The sequence below is a fragment of the Carcharodon carcharias genome, chromosome 3 (genome assembly GCF_017639515.1).
Source record: "Carcharodon carcharias isolate sCarCar2 chromosome 3, sCarCar2.pri, whole genome shotgun sequence".
In the NCBI taxonomy this organism is placed as follows: Eukaryota; Metazoa; Chordata; class Chondrichthyes; order Lamniformes; family Lamnidae; genus Carcharodon; species Carcharodon carcharias.
In genome coordinates this window covers 65,668,123-65,681,105 of record NC_054469.1, presented here as the reverse complement: position 1 = coordinate 65,681,105, position 12,983 = coordinate 65,668,123, and the positions used below count along the sequence as shown (strand labels likewise).

General features: G+C 44.7%; 1 protein-coding gene across 1 annotated transcript in view; it reads right to left on the bottom strand.

Annotated features, from left to right (window-relative positions):
* The window catches only part of cubn (cubilin (intrinsic factor-cobalamin receptor)), a 457,032-nt gene that overhangs the window by 171,887 nt on the left and 272,162 nt on the right, over positions 1 to 12,983 (bottom strand). The window contains 6 exon segments of the mRNA XM_041183948.1: positions 748 to 888; positions 5,310 to 5,442; positions 5,552 to 5,661; positions 8,346 to 8,456; positions 11,320 to 11,428; positions 11,430 to 11,499. Coding sequence (XP_041039882.1) covers positions 748 to 888; positions 5,310 to 5,442; positions 5,552 to 5,661; positions 8,346 to 8,456; positions 11,320 to 11,428; positions 11,430 to 11,499 — 674 coding nt within the window.

Here is a 12,983-nt window from a genome sequence, read left to right as displayed (position 1 = left end):
GTACTGCAACTTGCCACTTATCTGCCTAAGCCTGAAAGTTGTCCAAATCTTGAGGCACAACTGCTAAGGAATTGTGAATAAACTGAATACTGGGCAATCATCAGCAAACAGTCCCATGACCGACCTTATGATTGAGGGAAAGTCATTGATAAAGTGGCTGAAGAAAGTTGGATCTAAGGCACTGCCCTGAAGAATTGCTACAGCAAAGTACTGAGGTCAGATGATTGACTTCCAGCCACTGCACAGTTACCCTCCTGATCTCTGTCAACATTAATTTTATTAGGGCTCCTTGGTGCCACACAATTGTTTCCCTGATATCTGGACAGGCATTCTTGTTTCATTTCTGGAATTCAGAACAAGTGTCTATAATTGGACCAAGGCTGTAATGAGGTCTGGAACTGAGTGGTGCTGGCAGAACACAAACTGCATTTGGAAGAGTTGACAACTTCCTCCATCACTTTGCTGGTGATTGGGAATAGGCTGATAGGGTAGTAATTGCCTGGGCTTGTCCCACATTTTGTGGATAGGACATTGTTGCATTGATATCTGTGTTGTTGCTATACTAAAACAGCTTAGCTAAGGCCATATACCACACCCGGCCAAGGAGTACATGTTGCTAATACTGATTGACAAAATGCATTCTCCAGTACTAACATCTCACACCTTGAAGAGCACAAAAACATTTTTAAAAATGCTACAGATGTGCTGCACATGCAATTTATTTAATTGTTTATTGGAGTAAAATACCTTCATTGCTGGCTTCAAATTGCAGGCTGAATCCTGGTCTACTGCCAGATTCATCACTACTGAAGTGGACATGGTCAATGCTGCCTGAAGTTGCCACAGCATCAGGCAATGTGTTACCACAGTGCTGTCCCAGCGCACAGCCTGTATGAGTGAAACAGAGATCAGATACTACATCATCTGCACTTGTAACATCAATGGGAGTCAGCTGTGCTGTACAAGTCAATATTGTAATTACAGATGCAAGAAACAGAACAAAGACAATAAATAACCAAAGATTAATGGGGGGGCTTTTCACCTTTAACCCATTCCATCTAGTGATTTTCTAATATAGATCTGCTGGTTCTCAAAACACTCAATAATGTTAGGGCAGACAACAACACGTGTATTTAGATGGTTTTAATATTTATATTTTGATGTTTGTTTTTTGTGAGCATGCCTTCATCTCAAAGTAGCTAACAGAAAAGTGTAACAGTGCAAAATATTAGCATTTTAGCATGCCATGCCATTAAGTGTTAGGGAATAGCTTCAAGCTTACAGACCATCAAGAAATTAGTTCTCAGGCAATGCCATCAGCTGGAGTTGGAAGGAAGAACTTGAACAATAGAGAAAATATGGGTCACACATGAATTTTCTTATGAATCCTACTGGCATAAGATTCACACAGTCTCTTGAAATAGAACAAGAAAAGAAAAAATATGAGGTAAGATCTGTCAGCTTAGCTAACTTGGTAACACTATCACCTCTATATTAGAGGTAGGAATTTCTTCCCTTCCACTTCCTGGAAATGGGCAGACAGATGGGGTGGGATGTGGTACTATGTCCATGGTCTACCCACCTCTGCTAGCATTCTACCAGTGGATGGTAGTTGTCAAGTAGCCCGCCTGCCCTTGGGCCAATTGAGGCCCTTAAGTGGCCATTTAACGATACTTTACCAGCAGTCGGGGTGCCCACAGCATGTGGTGAGGCTGCCAAATAAATGGGCTAGCTGATGGGAGGTTCCTGATCAGGCGCTCTGTGCCCAACAGAAGATGTCCATCAACAGTGATCCTCGTGCCCGCCCCCCCGCCCCCAGTTGTTACCTCCCACCTGACCACCAATCACCACCCTCTCCATCTTGCCAAGGCCTGCCTGACTGGGCGTTGCTGTGAATGGAGAGTTGCCGTCTATTTGATTGACCGGCAGCTCTGGGAGGTGGAAATTCCTTCTAGGTGGGAGTGGAGGCAATGATCTAAGCCAACGAGCAGGGCAGCAGCTGTTAAATCAGGTCAGGGCCATGCGGAAGTGGGCTAACCCTCAACTTTTAGCCCATGGGGGTGGAGGCAGGAACAAGATGTCTGTGCAAAATTCTGGACAGTGACTATGAATTAAAGATCGACTCTAGGGAAACATATCGGTAGTGCTCTGAAAATTGTAGGGTTGAACTGATTCACCATGAGTTCACCCTCTTGATCAGAATTTTTTTGATTCTTTCATGGGATGTGGGCATTGCCATCTAAACTAGCATTTTTACTGCTCTTCCCTAATTCCCTTGAGAAGGCGGTAGTGAGCAACATGCTTGAACCACTGCAGTCTATGTGGTGTAGGTACATCCACAGTGCTGTTAGGAAGGGACTTCCAGGATTTTCACCAGCCGACAGTGAAGGAAATTAGGATGGTGAGTGGCTTGGAGGGGAACTTGCAGGTAGTGGTGTTCCCATGCATCTGCTGCCCTTGTGCTTCTAGACGGTAGAAGTTGTTGGTTTGGAAGGTACTGTCAATGGAATGTCAGCATTTTTGTTCAGGCTTTCATACAGATGCTCCAGGCACCTGCTTGTGTCAGGCAACAAGCTGCTTGTAATTTGGATATCAGGATCCAATAATCTTTTAAGTGAAACCAATTAAACCAAATCAACAAAATTGGGATAAATCAGGCACAGCCCCTAATTCAGGTCAGCTGTAAAACCAAGAACAAAATTTAAAGGAACCTTACAAACTTTAAAGCAAAATGTGATTAAAGGAGTCAACAAAACACCCCAGTCCCCGCGGTGCCCACTGAGCACGGAAGGCCTCGAGCGTGTCAGCAGACACCGCATGCTCCCTCTCCAGGGACATCCGGCAGCGAACGTAGCCGCGGAAGAGGGACAAACAATCGGGCAGGACTCCCCCGTCGATCGCCCGCTGCCTGGACCTGTTAATGGCCAACTTGGCCAGGCCCAGGAGCAGGTTCACGAGGAGATCCTTCACCTTCCCGATCCCCTTCTGCACCGGGTGCCCATAGATCAGGAGCGTGGGGCTGAAGTGCAAACAAAACATCAGTAAAAGGTTTTTCAAGTAACTAAAAAGGGAGTGCAGCCTACCACACCCTATATATACATGGTCCACGGACTCCACAAGACTGCAAAAAGGGCATGTGTCCTGAGAGTCCGTGAACCTATGCATTCTCCTATTATAGGGGACTGCTGCATGCAACACCCTCCAACCCAGGTCCCCGATAGAAAGGGGGAGGACACCTCCTTAGAGGGCCTCCCATCGGGGGCCTCCACCGCCGGACGGCAACAAGGCACGCCAGGGCGTGTCCGGGCGGCGGACAAGGGCGAGAAAATGGAAGGTGTGCAGCAGCAGTCCATACAAATAGCTCCTCTTTGCAGTGCCAAAAGGCACAGAGGGCATGTCCCCGAGGCGGCTCATATTGCGGGGCACCAGCACCCGAGGGAGGGTTCGGGGCTTGGGGCCAATGTGGAATTCTGTCCAAACAGGCGAACGTTCAGACGGAAGACCACCGCGTACCTGGGCCACCTCAAGACCCAAAATAATGTCGGGTCCGAGCACGACCGTTCTCAGGTCTTGGATGGCATCAGCTGCGATCTGGACACTCACAGACGCGCGAGGCTCCAACTCCTGCGGGAGCATCCAGCCCAGTCCTCCGCCACCCAGCAGGTCCCCGATCCTGGTCACCCCTGCGGCCACAGCCCTCCTCTCCGCCAACCACTGAAAAGGACGGAGGGGTGGATTCCTGAGCAGCGGCTCTCTGACGATAGCCGCTACTCCTGACGGGGGAGAGCTGCGTCACAAGGCGACCACATTCCAGACTTTGATCAGGTCCTGGTAAAAGACGGGCAACGCCTGCAAGGAGCCACCTAGGCCCCTCTGTTCTATAAACAGGAGCTACACGTCATAATTCAGGCCGTGCACCTGACGGAAGAAGTACGTCGTCAGGGCACACCATCTAGGAGGAGGCTCGACGTAAAGGTATCGCTGCAGGGTCTGAAGGCGGAAAGTCGCCACCTGAGTGCGTAGGCACACTAGCGCCTGACCACCCTCCCTAAGCGGGAGACACAGAACCTCAGCAGCGACCCAGTGCAATCTTTTGTCCCAGAAGAAGTCGACTAACAATTTCTGGATTCTTGTGACAAAGTCCGGGGGAGGGGTCAAAGTGACCAGTCAATACCACAACATGGCGGCGATCAGCTGGTTTATGACCAGAACTCGACCCTGGTAAGATAGCACTCAGAGCAGTCCAGTCCAGCGCCGCAGGTGAGCGGTGACTTTCGTCTCCAGTTCCTGCCGGTTCGCCGGCCAGGATTCCTCAGCAGGGCAGAGATGGACCCCCAGGTCCTGCTCCAGGTGAAAGGCCTGAGCTCCTCGGGTAGGGGATCCATTTGCCACTGAGTCCAGAACATTTATCCCAGTTGATCCTGGCAGAAGAAGCGCCAGAGTAGACCTCCTGGCACTCGCGCATCCTCCGCAGGTCAGCCGGGTCACTAAACATAAGGAGCACGTCATCGGCGTAAGCCGAAAGGACTACCCCGATGCCCGGTCCGCGCAGAACCAATCCCAACAACCTCCTCCGCAAGAGGCGCAGGAAAGGCTCCACGCAAATAGAATACAACTGGCCAGACAGGGGGCAGCCCTGACGTACCCCTCTCCCAAAGCGAAGGGGCGCCGTCAGGGACCCGTTAACCTTCACTAGACACTCCGCGGCAGTGTACAGAAGTCGGATCCGGGCGACAAAATGCGTCCCGGACCCGAACGCTCGCAGAGTTCCGAGTAAGTATCCGTGATCCACCCTGTCGAACGCCTTCTCCTGATCGAGAGACAGGAAGGCGCTCGACAGACCAGCCCTCTGGGAATGGCGGATGATGTCCCGGACCAGATGGATGTTATCATAAATGGTTCGGTCCGGGACGGTGTAGGACTAGTCAGGGTGGATCATGTGGTCCAGCACGGTGTGGGGCCGAGAAGACTATCAGGATCCAATGATGGACAGGGGAGCCCAATGCAATTATGTGTTACCAACTGACAGTCTAACTAATAGTCCTTGAAAGAACTACAGTAGCTTTCTCCAAAAAACAGGGAAGTTTCTGGTTTTATTTGTTTTACATACTTTAGTGCAGTTAGGCGACAATCAAAGTAGCAGTAGAGAAGTGCCTGACAATTGACATGCACATCATGATGATAGAAACTAATGATGCCTCAACATGCAAAAACTATACAAGATTGGAGCATCTAACTGATGTCCCAGCTGTAGCACATTTAGCAGGTGTAGTTAGACCATAGACAGTTGCAAAAACTCAGGGAAAAACAGGTATTCCTGGTCACCAGCCCAACAAAAACCATCAGCTTTACTTTCACCTGATTCAGGGCTACAAGGTCTAGTAGCTGAAGAGTGCCATTGACAAGATTTGCAATTAGCTTTCTCTCTTGGCTGAGTGGAAACTACAATTTTAAAAGAGAAATAATAGTTCTTTTCAATTGGGACGCAAAATGGAATTAGAGTTGGCTTCTGTTTCATCAATTCATAAATGACATTAGTTCATCAATGCACTGAATATTTATTATACTGAACATTATACTCTCTAATTTCCAGAAAGTCTTTGATATGATCAGGCATATTTTCCAGGTTGAATGCTTTAAAAGTAACAGTGAGATAATGGCCTTCGGGCCTGTTATAGATTTGATCTTCAGACAACTTTTCTTAGTAGAAACATTTGGTTTTATTTACAAGAAAGCAGTAGCAACTACACACATTCATCAAACTCCAGAACTGAAGAAGTCTTTCCTCTTCTGTCAAGGTTCCCAGCAATAACACATTGGTTTACACAGATCATGTGATCTTACAGCACAGGACTATTCTTAAAGCTACAATCCAACATTTTCCCAAAACTATAATTCCTACATTCCTCCCCCTTTAACTGTTCTGTACATGTTGTATTTACAATGATATTTATCTCATGACATTACAATATTTATAAAGGTCATGAAATTACAAGCTCAGTCTTTCAGGTGGTTTCCTGATCCATGTGGAACATCATAGCTCCACGACTTCAGGTTCTTTTGTAGGAAACACATTCTCTGGAACCGCATTAACATCAGACGCCTCATTAGACACTTGCAGTTCAGTGTCTTCCACTCTGACAGAGACATCAGGCATGTCTGTTTTTGGTTGAGCATCTTCAGCAAGAATCAGTGGTTCAGTCGTGGTTACAGGCAGAATAATATCTTGTTGTGGTGTTTCTCTTTTTCTTAAATGATCCACATGCTTAAGGGGGATCTAGCCCTCCACATCCATATGGTATGACAATGGTGAACATTGAACTTATTTTATCTGGTCCTCCATCGAAATTCTTTATATATACTGCTTCTCCAACAGTAAATTGTCTCTCATAACTATGTAAATCATGCATCATTTTTTGGTTTTTCTCCACCTTCCCCTTCAAATTGGGAAGTACTAGGCTCAGTCTTGTCCAAAGATGGTGCCTCATCAGTAATTCTGCATCTTTTTTCTACGTATCTTCTTCTTTTTATCACAGAATTTAGTCTTTGGCTTCTCTTTGGCTTCACTGTTGGCCAGACTTCTATCAGATGCAATCTCAACTTGCCTTAGTTCAGTAGTTGAGTCACCCAAAACTTCATTATCTGATCAACTTTTGGAAAGTTCTACAGCTTATGCTTTCAAAGCTTCTTTAACTAAATTTAGCTGATTCTTAAGGTCTTCTATCTCCTTCTATTATCTGTTGGCTTCCTCCTGGAAACTTGAACATTGCTGCGTCTTCTCTGCCAACTGGTTCTTCAGTTTGTTCAGAGAGATGTAAAATTCTTCCTGTTTTTCTTCGTACTTCTCCAGAGGCACAAACTTTGACCTGGGGGAATCTTGTAGTGTGTGAAGGTCTTTCAACAGGTTCTCCTTTTCTTTGCGCAGGTTACTAACTTCATCATGAACCTTGTCATTCAGCAAGGTCTCCTTGAGCTTCTATTGCTGTTCTTCCAGGTTTTTGTTTGAGATGTACTGCATTTCTTCAGGTTGCTGAATCCTTACACACTCCCTTTTCATCCTGTTGTGGTCCTTGGGCTCTCCAGGCTCTTTTTGTTGTACCTTGCCTTGTTCCTTTTTCAAGACAGGAGCTCTTCCAGCTTCCTTTTGAACTTTCACTGGCCAATCAAGGTTGATCTCCCTTAACCAATTTCGCCCTAGAAGGCTTGGTCCTCTGCCTTTCAATACCATCCCTGGTAGATATGCTGATTGGTTTCTATAATGAACAGTTGCTCTGGTGATAGCTTCTACTTGGATTTCTTTGCCTGCGTCCATTTTCAACTTGGCAGATGTTTGTTCCAAACTTAATTGTTGATCACCTTTATTAGATATCTGAAAGTGTTTTCTCTTATTAGTGGTGGAAGCTCCCATGTCTACTTCCATTTTTAATGGTTTACCATTCACTTGCGCTGTAACAAATATTGGCTCTGTCTTCCCAACTTTCATGTTGAATAATGAATAGATGTCAGAATTGGTTGTTTCAGGCTCTTCTACATAATATACTTCATTTGTTGTTTGGAAGCCTTTTTAAATCTCGCTTTGCACTGTCTCATTATGGGCAGGAATTTACATGTCAGCGAGCAGAGGCCGGTCTCTGAGTATGTCTTTCAGGATTTCACTGAAATCACAATATTCTGTTAGTTGCTTTAATTTCAACATTTAGGTACCAATTGTCTCACCCAGGGCTCTACTTCATGAATTGAACCTGAACCTTTGCATTGTGACTGAGGGCTTGAGTTGAAAATGTCTCTTAGCAAGGTTTACCAATTCACTGAAAGTCTTCAAATCTGGGGCACTGGGGGCTGTCCAGCTTCGAATCAAACTGTAGGTTTTGCTCCTACAAGTACTCAAGGAGAATCGCTCTCCTCTTCTCTTCCCCCATGATCTTGTTCGCTTGAAAGAAGAACGCAAGATGTTCTATATACTGAGACCAAACATCTGTGGCTGGCTCAAAGGGATCAATTCTGCCAAACTGCGGCATCTCAAATGAATATATCTGCTGGTATTTTTAACGAACTTAAATACTCACAATTGCTGGGCGAGGTACAGCACCAAATCTGATTTATCCTTGTTGCCAGTTTGTTATAGAGTTGATCTTCAGACAACTTTTCTTAGTAGAAACATTTGGCTTTATTTACAAGACTGCAGTAACAACTACACGTGTTTATCAAACTCCAGAACTGAAGAAGTTTCTCCTCTTCTAGGTTCCCCACGCTGCTAATACATTGGTTTATATAGATCATGTGATCTTACAGCACAAGATTATTCTTAAAGCTACAGTCCAACATTTTCCCCAAACTATAATTACTACAGGGTCCCTCAAGGAACCATTCACATTGAGAATTGTCTGGGTAAGGTTAGGGATATCCAGGGCTCTGCAAAGATCCACACTGTGCAGATACTGCTCCACCACATAGGGCTATTAAATGGTTTGAGATAATAATTCTTGATATTTAATTCTAAAGAGAATTAATCCTTTGAGCTGCTGTTGCAATACAAACTCATACTCATCAGACTATTGCAACTTAGTTCTGGATAGACATGATTATGAGTACTCATATGTAACCTAGCTATGCTTGCCTTTTTGTGGGATATGTGGAACATTCTTTGGTCCAAGTATTTTCATTGACATTACTTCCAATTTCCACCCTTCTCTTGCTTTTACATGGTCTGTCTCTGACTCTTCCCTTCCCTGGTCCACTCCTCAGTCAACCCCCAACACCCCTTCTCTTTCCTGCAGCACCTTTCCATGCAAGCGCAGGAGATGCAACACCTGCTCTTTTACCTCCTCCCTTTGCACTGTTCAAAGCCCCAAGCTCTCCTTCCAGGTGAAACAGGGTTTACCTGTACTTCTTTCAGTTTAGCATATTGTATTTGTTATTCATTATGTGGTCTCCTCTACATTGGGGAAACCAAATGCATGCTGAGTGAGGGATCTGGGGAATACCTCCATTCACTCTGCAACTATGGCCTTGGGCTTCCATTGTCTGCTATTTCACTTTTCTCTCCACCTTGCTCTCACTCTGACTTTTGAATCCTTGGCCTGCCACAGTGTTACAAATTCAATGCAAGCTCGAAGAATAACACCAAATCTTTTAAGTCGGCACTTTACTGCCTTTTGGACACAACACTAAGTTCAATTTTTAGATCATTGCCCCTGTCCCCAATTTGTTTTTTCTTTGCTAGCTTTGGTTGTGTCTTCCTCTTTTCTCCTTTTTCCTCTCATTTGTGATCGGATGGTAGCTATTCAGGATCCTGCCATTCACACCTCTTCTGGACATATCTTTTGTTTCTTTCCTTGTTCCATCACATACGAACATACGGATTAGGAGCAGGAGCATGCCACTTGACATCTCGAGCCTGCTCTATAATTCAGTAAGATCATGGCTGATCTGATTGTGGCCTCAGCACCACATCCCACATAGCCCCGATAACCTTTGACTCCCTTGTTAGTCAAGAATCTATACACCTCTGTCTTAAAAATATTCAATGACTCTGCCTCCACCACTCTCTGGGGGAGAGAGTTCCAAAGATTCACGAGCCTCAGAGAAAAAAAATCTCTCATCTCCATCTTAAATGGGAGACCCCTTATTTTTAAACATTGTCCCTAGTTCTAGTCTCTTCCACGAGGGGAAACATCCTCTCAGCATCCACCACGTCAAGTCCACTCAGGACTTATATGTTTCAATAAGATGACCTCTCAATTTTCACACTCTAACGGATACAGGCCCTGTCTGTCCAACCTTTCCTCATAAGATAAGCCCTACATCCCAGATATCATTTGAGTGAACCTTCTCTGAACTGCTTTTTTAAAATTCACTAATGGGATGTGGACATCATTGGCTATGCCAGCATTTATTGCCCATCCTGATTTGTCCTTGTTCAGAGGGCATTTAAGAGTCAACCACATTGCTTGTGGGTCTGGAGTCACATGTAGGCCAGACCAGGTAAGGACAGCAGATATCCTTCCCTAAAGGACATTAGTGAACCAGATGGGTTTTTACAACAATCAACAATGGTTTCATAGACATCATTAGACTCCCATATTTTTAGTGAACTCAAATTCCACCATCTGCTGTGGCAGGATTTGAACCCGGGTCCCCAAAGCATTACCCTGGGTCTCTGGATCTCTAATTCAGTGAACATACAACTACATCATTGCCTCCCCTTCTAACACATATGTATCCTTTCATAAATAAGGAGACCAAAACTGTACAAAGCATTCTAGATGTGGTCTCATCAATGCCCTGGACAACTGTGGCAAAACATCCTTACTTTTTTATTCTATACCCCTTGCAATAAACAACATTCCATCTGCCTCCCTATTCACTTGCTGCACCTTGTGATGAACATATAATAATTTTCATAATATTTTTCTGGTTATTGTAAAGTAGGTTTATGGTATAAGTATAGGTGGTTCTGACTGTGTAAGTAAATATTGAGCCATTGACAAAAGAGATCACTGAAAAAATAGCTTATTGTCACATCATAAAGCTGTCAATTTTCTCCACAGCTGTGCCAACAAAGGAAGATAACCCTTCTACAGGGGTTTGGGCTCTATACCCACCCCCCCCCCCCAACTGGAAAATTCCCTGCAAAGGCAGGCAAATCTCCAAATTGACCACTTAAGTGGCTCGCCTGTCACCTTCCCCACCACTGGCAAAATAGCATGGTTGTGGGCACCCCCCACCAATGTTTCCCCACACTATTTTGCCAGCGTTCCTGGCTCCCAGCCCATTGTCAAATGGCCCTGGAAAATTCCATCAACTCCAGCCATGCCCCTACCATGGATCTTCGCTAGCTGGCATTTCATATTGAAAATTCAGGTACAAAAACCTGTGGGTCCTGTACAATTTCTTATCCATTGAATTTTTAAATTATTTTTTTAAAATGTTCATTCAAGAGATGTGGGCTTCTGGCTAGATAAGCATTTATGGCCCATCCCTAATTTCCCTTGAGAAGGTGGTGGGGAGCTGCTTTCTTGAACCGCTGCAGTCCATGTGGTGTAGGTACACCCATGTTAGGGAGGGAGTTACAAGATTTTGACCCAGCAACAGTGAAGGAATGTTGATATATTTCCAAGTCAGGATGGTGAGTGGCTTGGAGGGGAACTTCCAGGTGGTGGTGTTCCCATGTATCTGCTGCCCTTGTCCTTCTAGATGGTAGTGATGGGGGGTTTGGAAGGTAATAATCAATGCTGTGCAGCAACATATTCCACCTCATATCATTTTAAGAATAAATTTACCCCCAAAAAATTTTGACAATTTATGGAGTTACTCTACCTATTGAGTATTTAGCTTTGAATCCCACATGGCTGATAGCATTGTGAATTCTCAATCTTGCATACAAAACATTGCTTGTCGATCTCTGACAGGAAGGCCTAGTAGATCCCACAAAATTGACCAATCAGAGGAGCACTTGAAGTAGCTCCATCACGTAGCTTCAGGTAATCATTTTCACATCTATTCATGAAAATATGAGCCTTGTTAAAGCACTAGGTTCCTTTGTGATGGTTAAAGTATGCTTTGACTTACATAAGTATCTTACATTTTCATGATTCATATTTCTGACTAAAATAAGATTTGTATCTTGAAAATGAATAATTATGCTCTCCTTAAGACTCTTCAGTTTAAGGCAATGAGCAGTTCAGCCAAAAGGACATGGACAAGGAGTACCCCAAGTTCAAGCCTTGCTCTATGCTAAATTAGTTGATCTTGAATGGTATCAGAGGGTTACATTTGGCCGCAGAACCTGCGTTAGAGAAAAGAAATGTTTGGTGTTCCCACAACTAACGATTCAACTAAAAAATCCAGCGATTTTTTTGTTGGAGGAAAACTGAGGACAGGATTGGGCTCAGCTATAATGCCCTGTGCAGTCAAATAGTCTGCAGTATTCCTCAGTAAGAGGAATAGCAATAACATTAAGTAATTTGACCTTTTTGAGTTTTTTTCACTATGTTACCCAAGGCAGCTCTATCCCATTCATCTCAAATTTAGTACCCTCCACAATCCTTACTTGATGGCATTAAATCCCCAAACTGAAGAAGTCTTGTTCCTCTGGTAGAAATTCAGTGGAACAAGCCTGGCTGTCCAGTTTTTTTAAAATTCATTCATGGGATGCGGGTGTTGCTGGCTGGGCCAGCATATATTGCCCATCCTTAATTGCCCTTCAGAAGGTGGTAATGAGCTGCCTTCTTGAACCACTGTGGTGTTGATATATCCACAGTGCTATTAGGGAGGGAGTTCCAGGATCTTGACCCAGTGAAGGAACATCGATACGTTTCCAAGTCAGGATGGTGAGTGGCTTGGAGTTGAACTTCCAGGTGGTGGTGTTCCCATCTATCTGCTGCCCTTGTCCTTCTAGATGGTAGCAGTTATGGGTTTGGAAGGTGCTGCCTAAGGAATCTTGGTGAGTTCCTGCAGTGCATCTTGTAGATGGTACATGCTGTTGCTACTGTGCGTCAGTGGCGGAGTGAGTGACTGTTTGTGGATGGGCTGCCAATCAAGTGGGCTGCTTTGTCTTGGATGGAGTCAAGCTTCTTGAGAATGATCCAGTCCCATTCCAAAGCTTGGGGTTGGCGTCATTTGTATGTTTGGGACAGGGCACTCTTTAGATGTGTATTGCATTGTTCTTGTTGTGTATCCTAGAATTCTATTAGATTTTTTAGTTGATTTGTCACATTACTTGGGCAGTTGCAGTGGCTTGGCTACTACTCCTTGCAGGTCTCTTTCTGGACCCCTCTGGAAACCTTTTGTTGCATTCCCTACTAATTCAGTCTAATCAACAAACCCTAACAGCCTGTAGCTGGTTTTGGTATCAAGGTCATTTGTGAAGATTAGAAACAATAATGATGTGAATACCTATTCAACATCAGCTCCAATTTCACCTTTCTTACAGCAAGTAGTCACTGTTTTTAGTGGGTTTCTTAACCAATCTTATGTTTCAC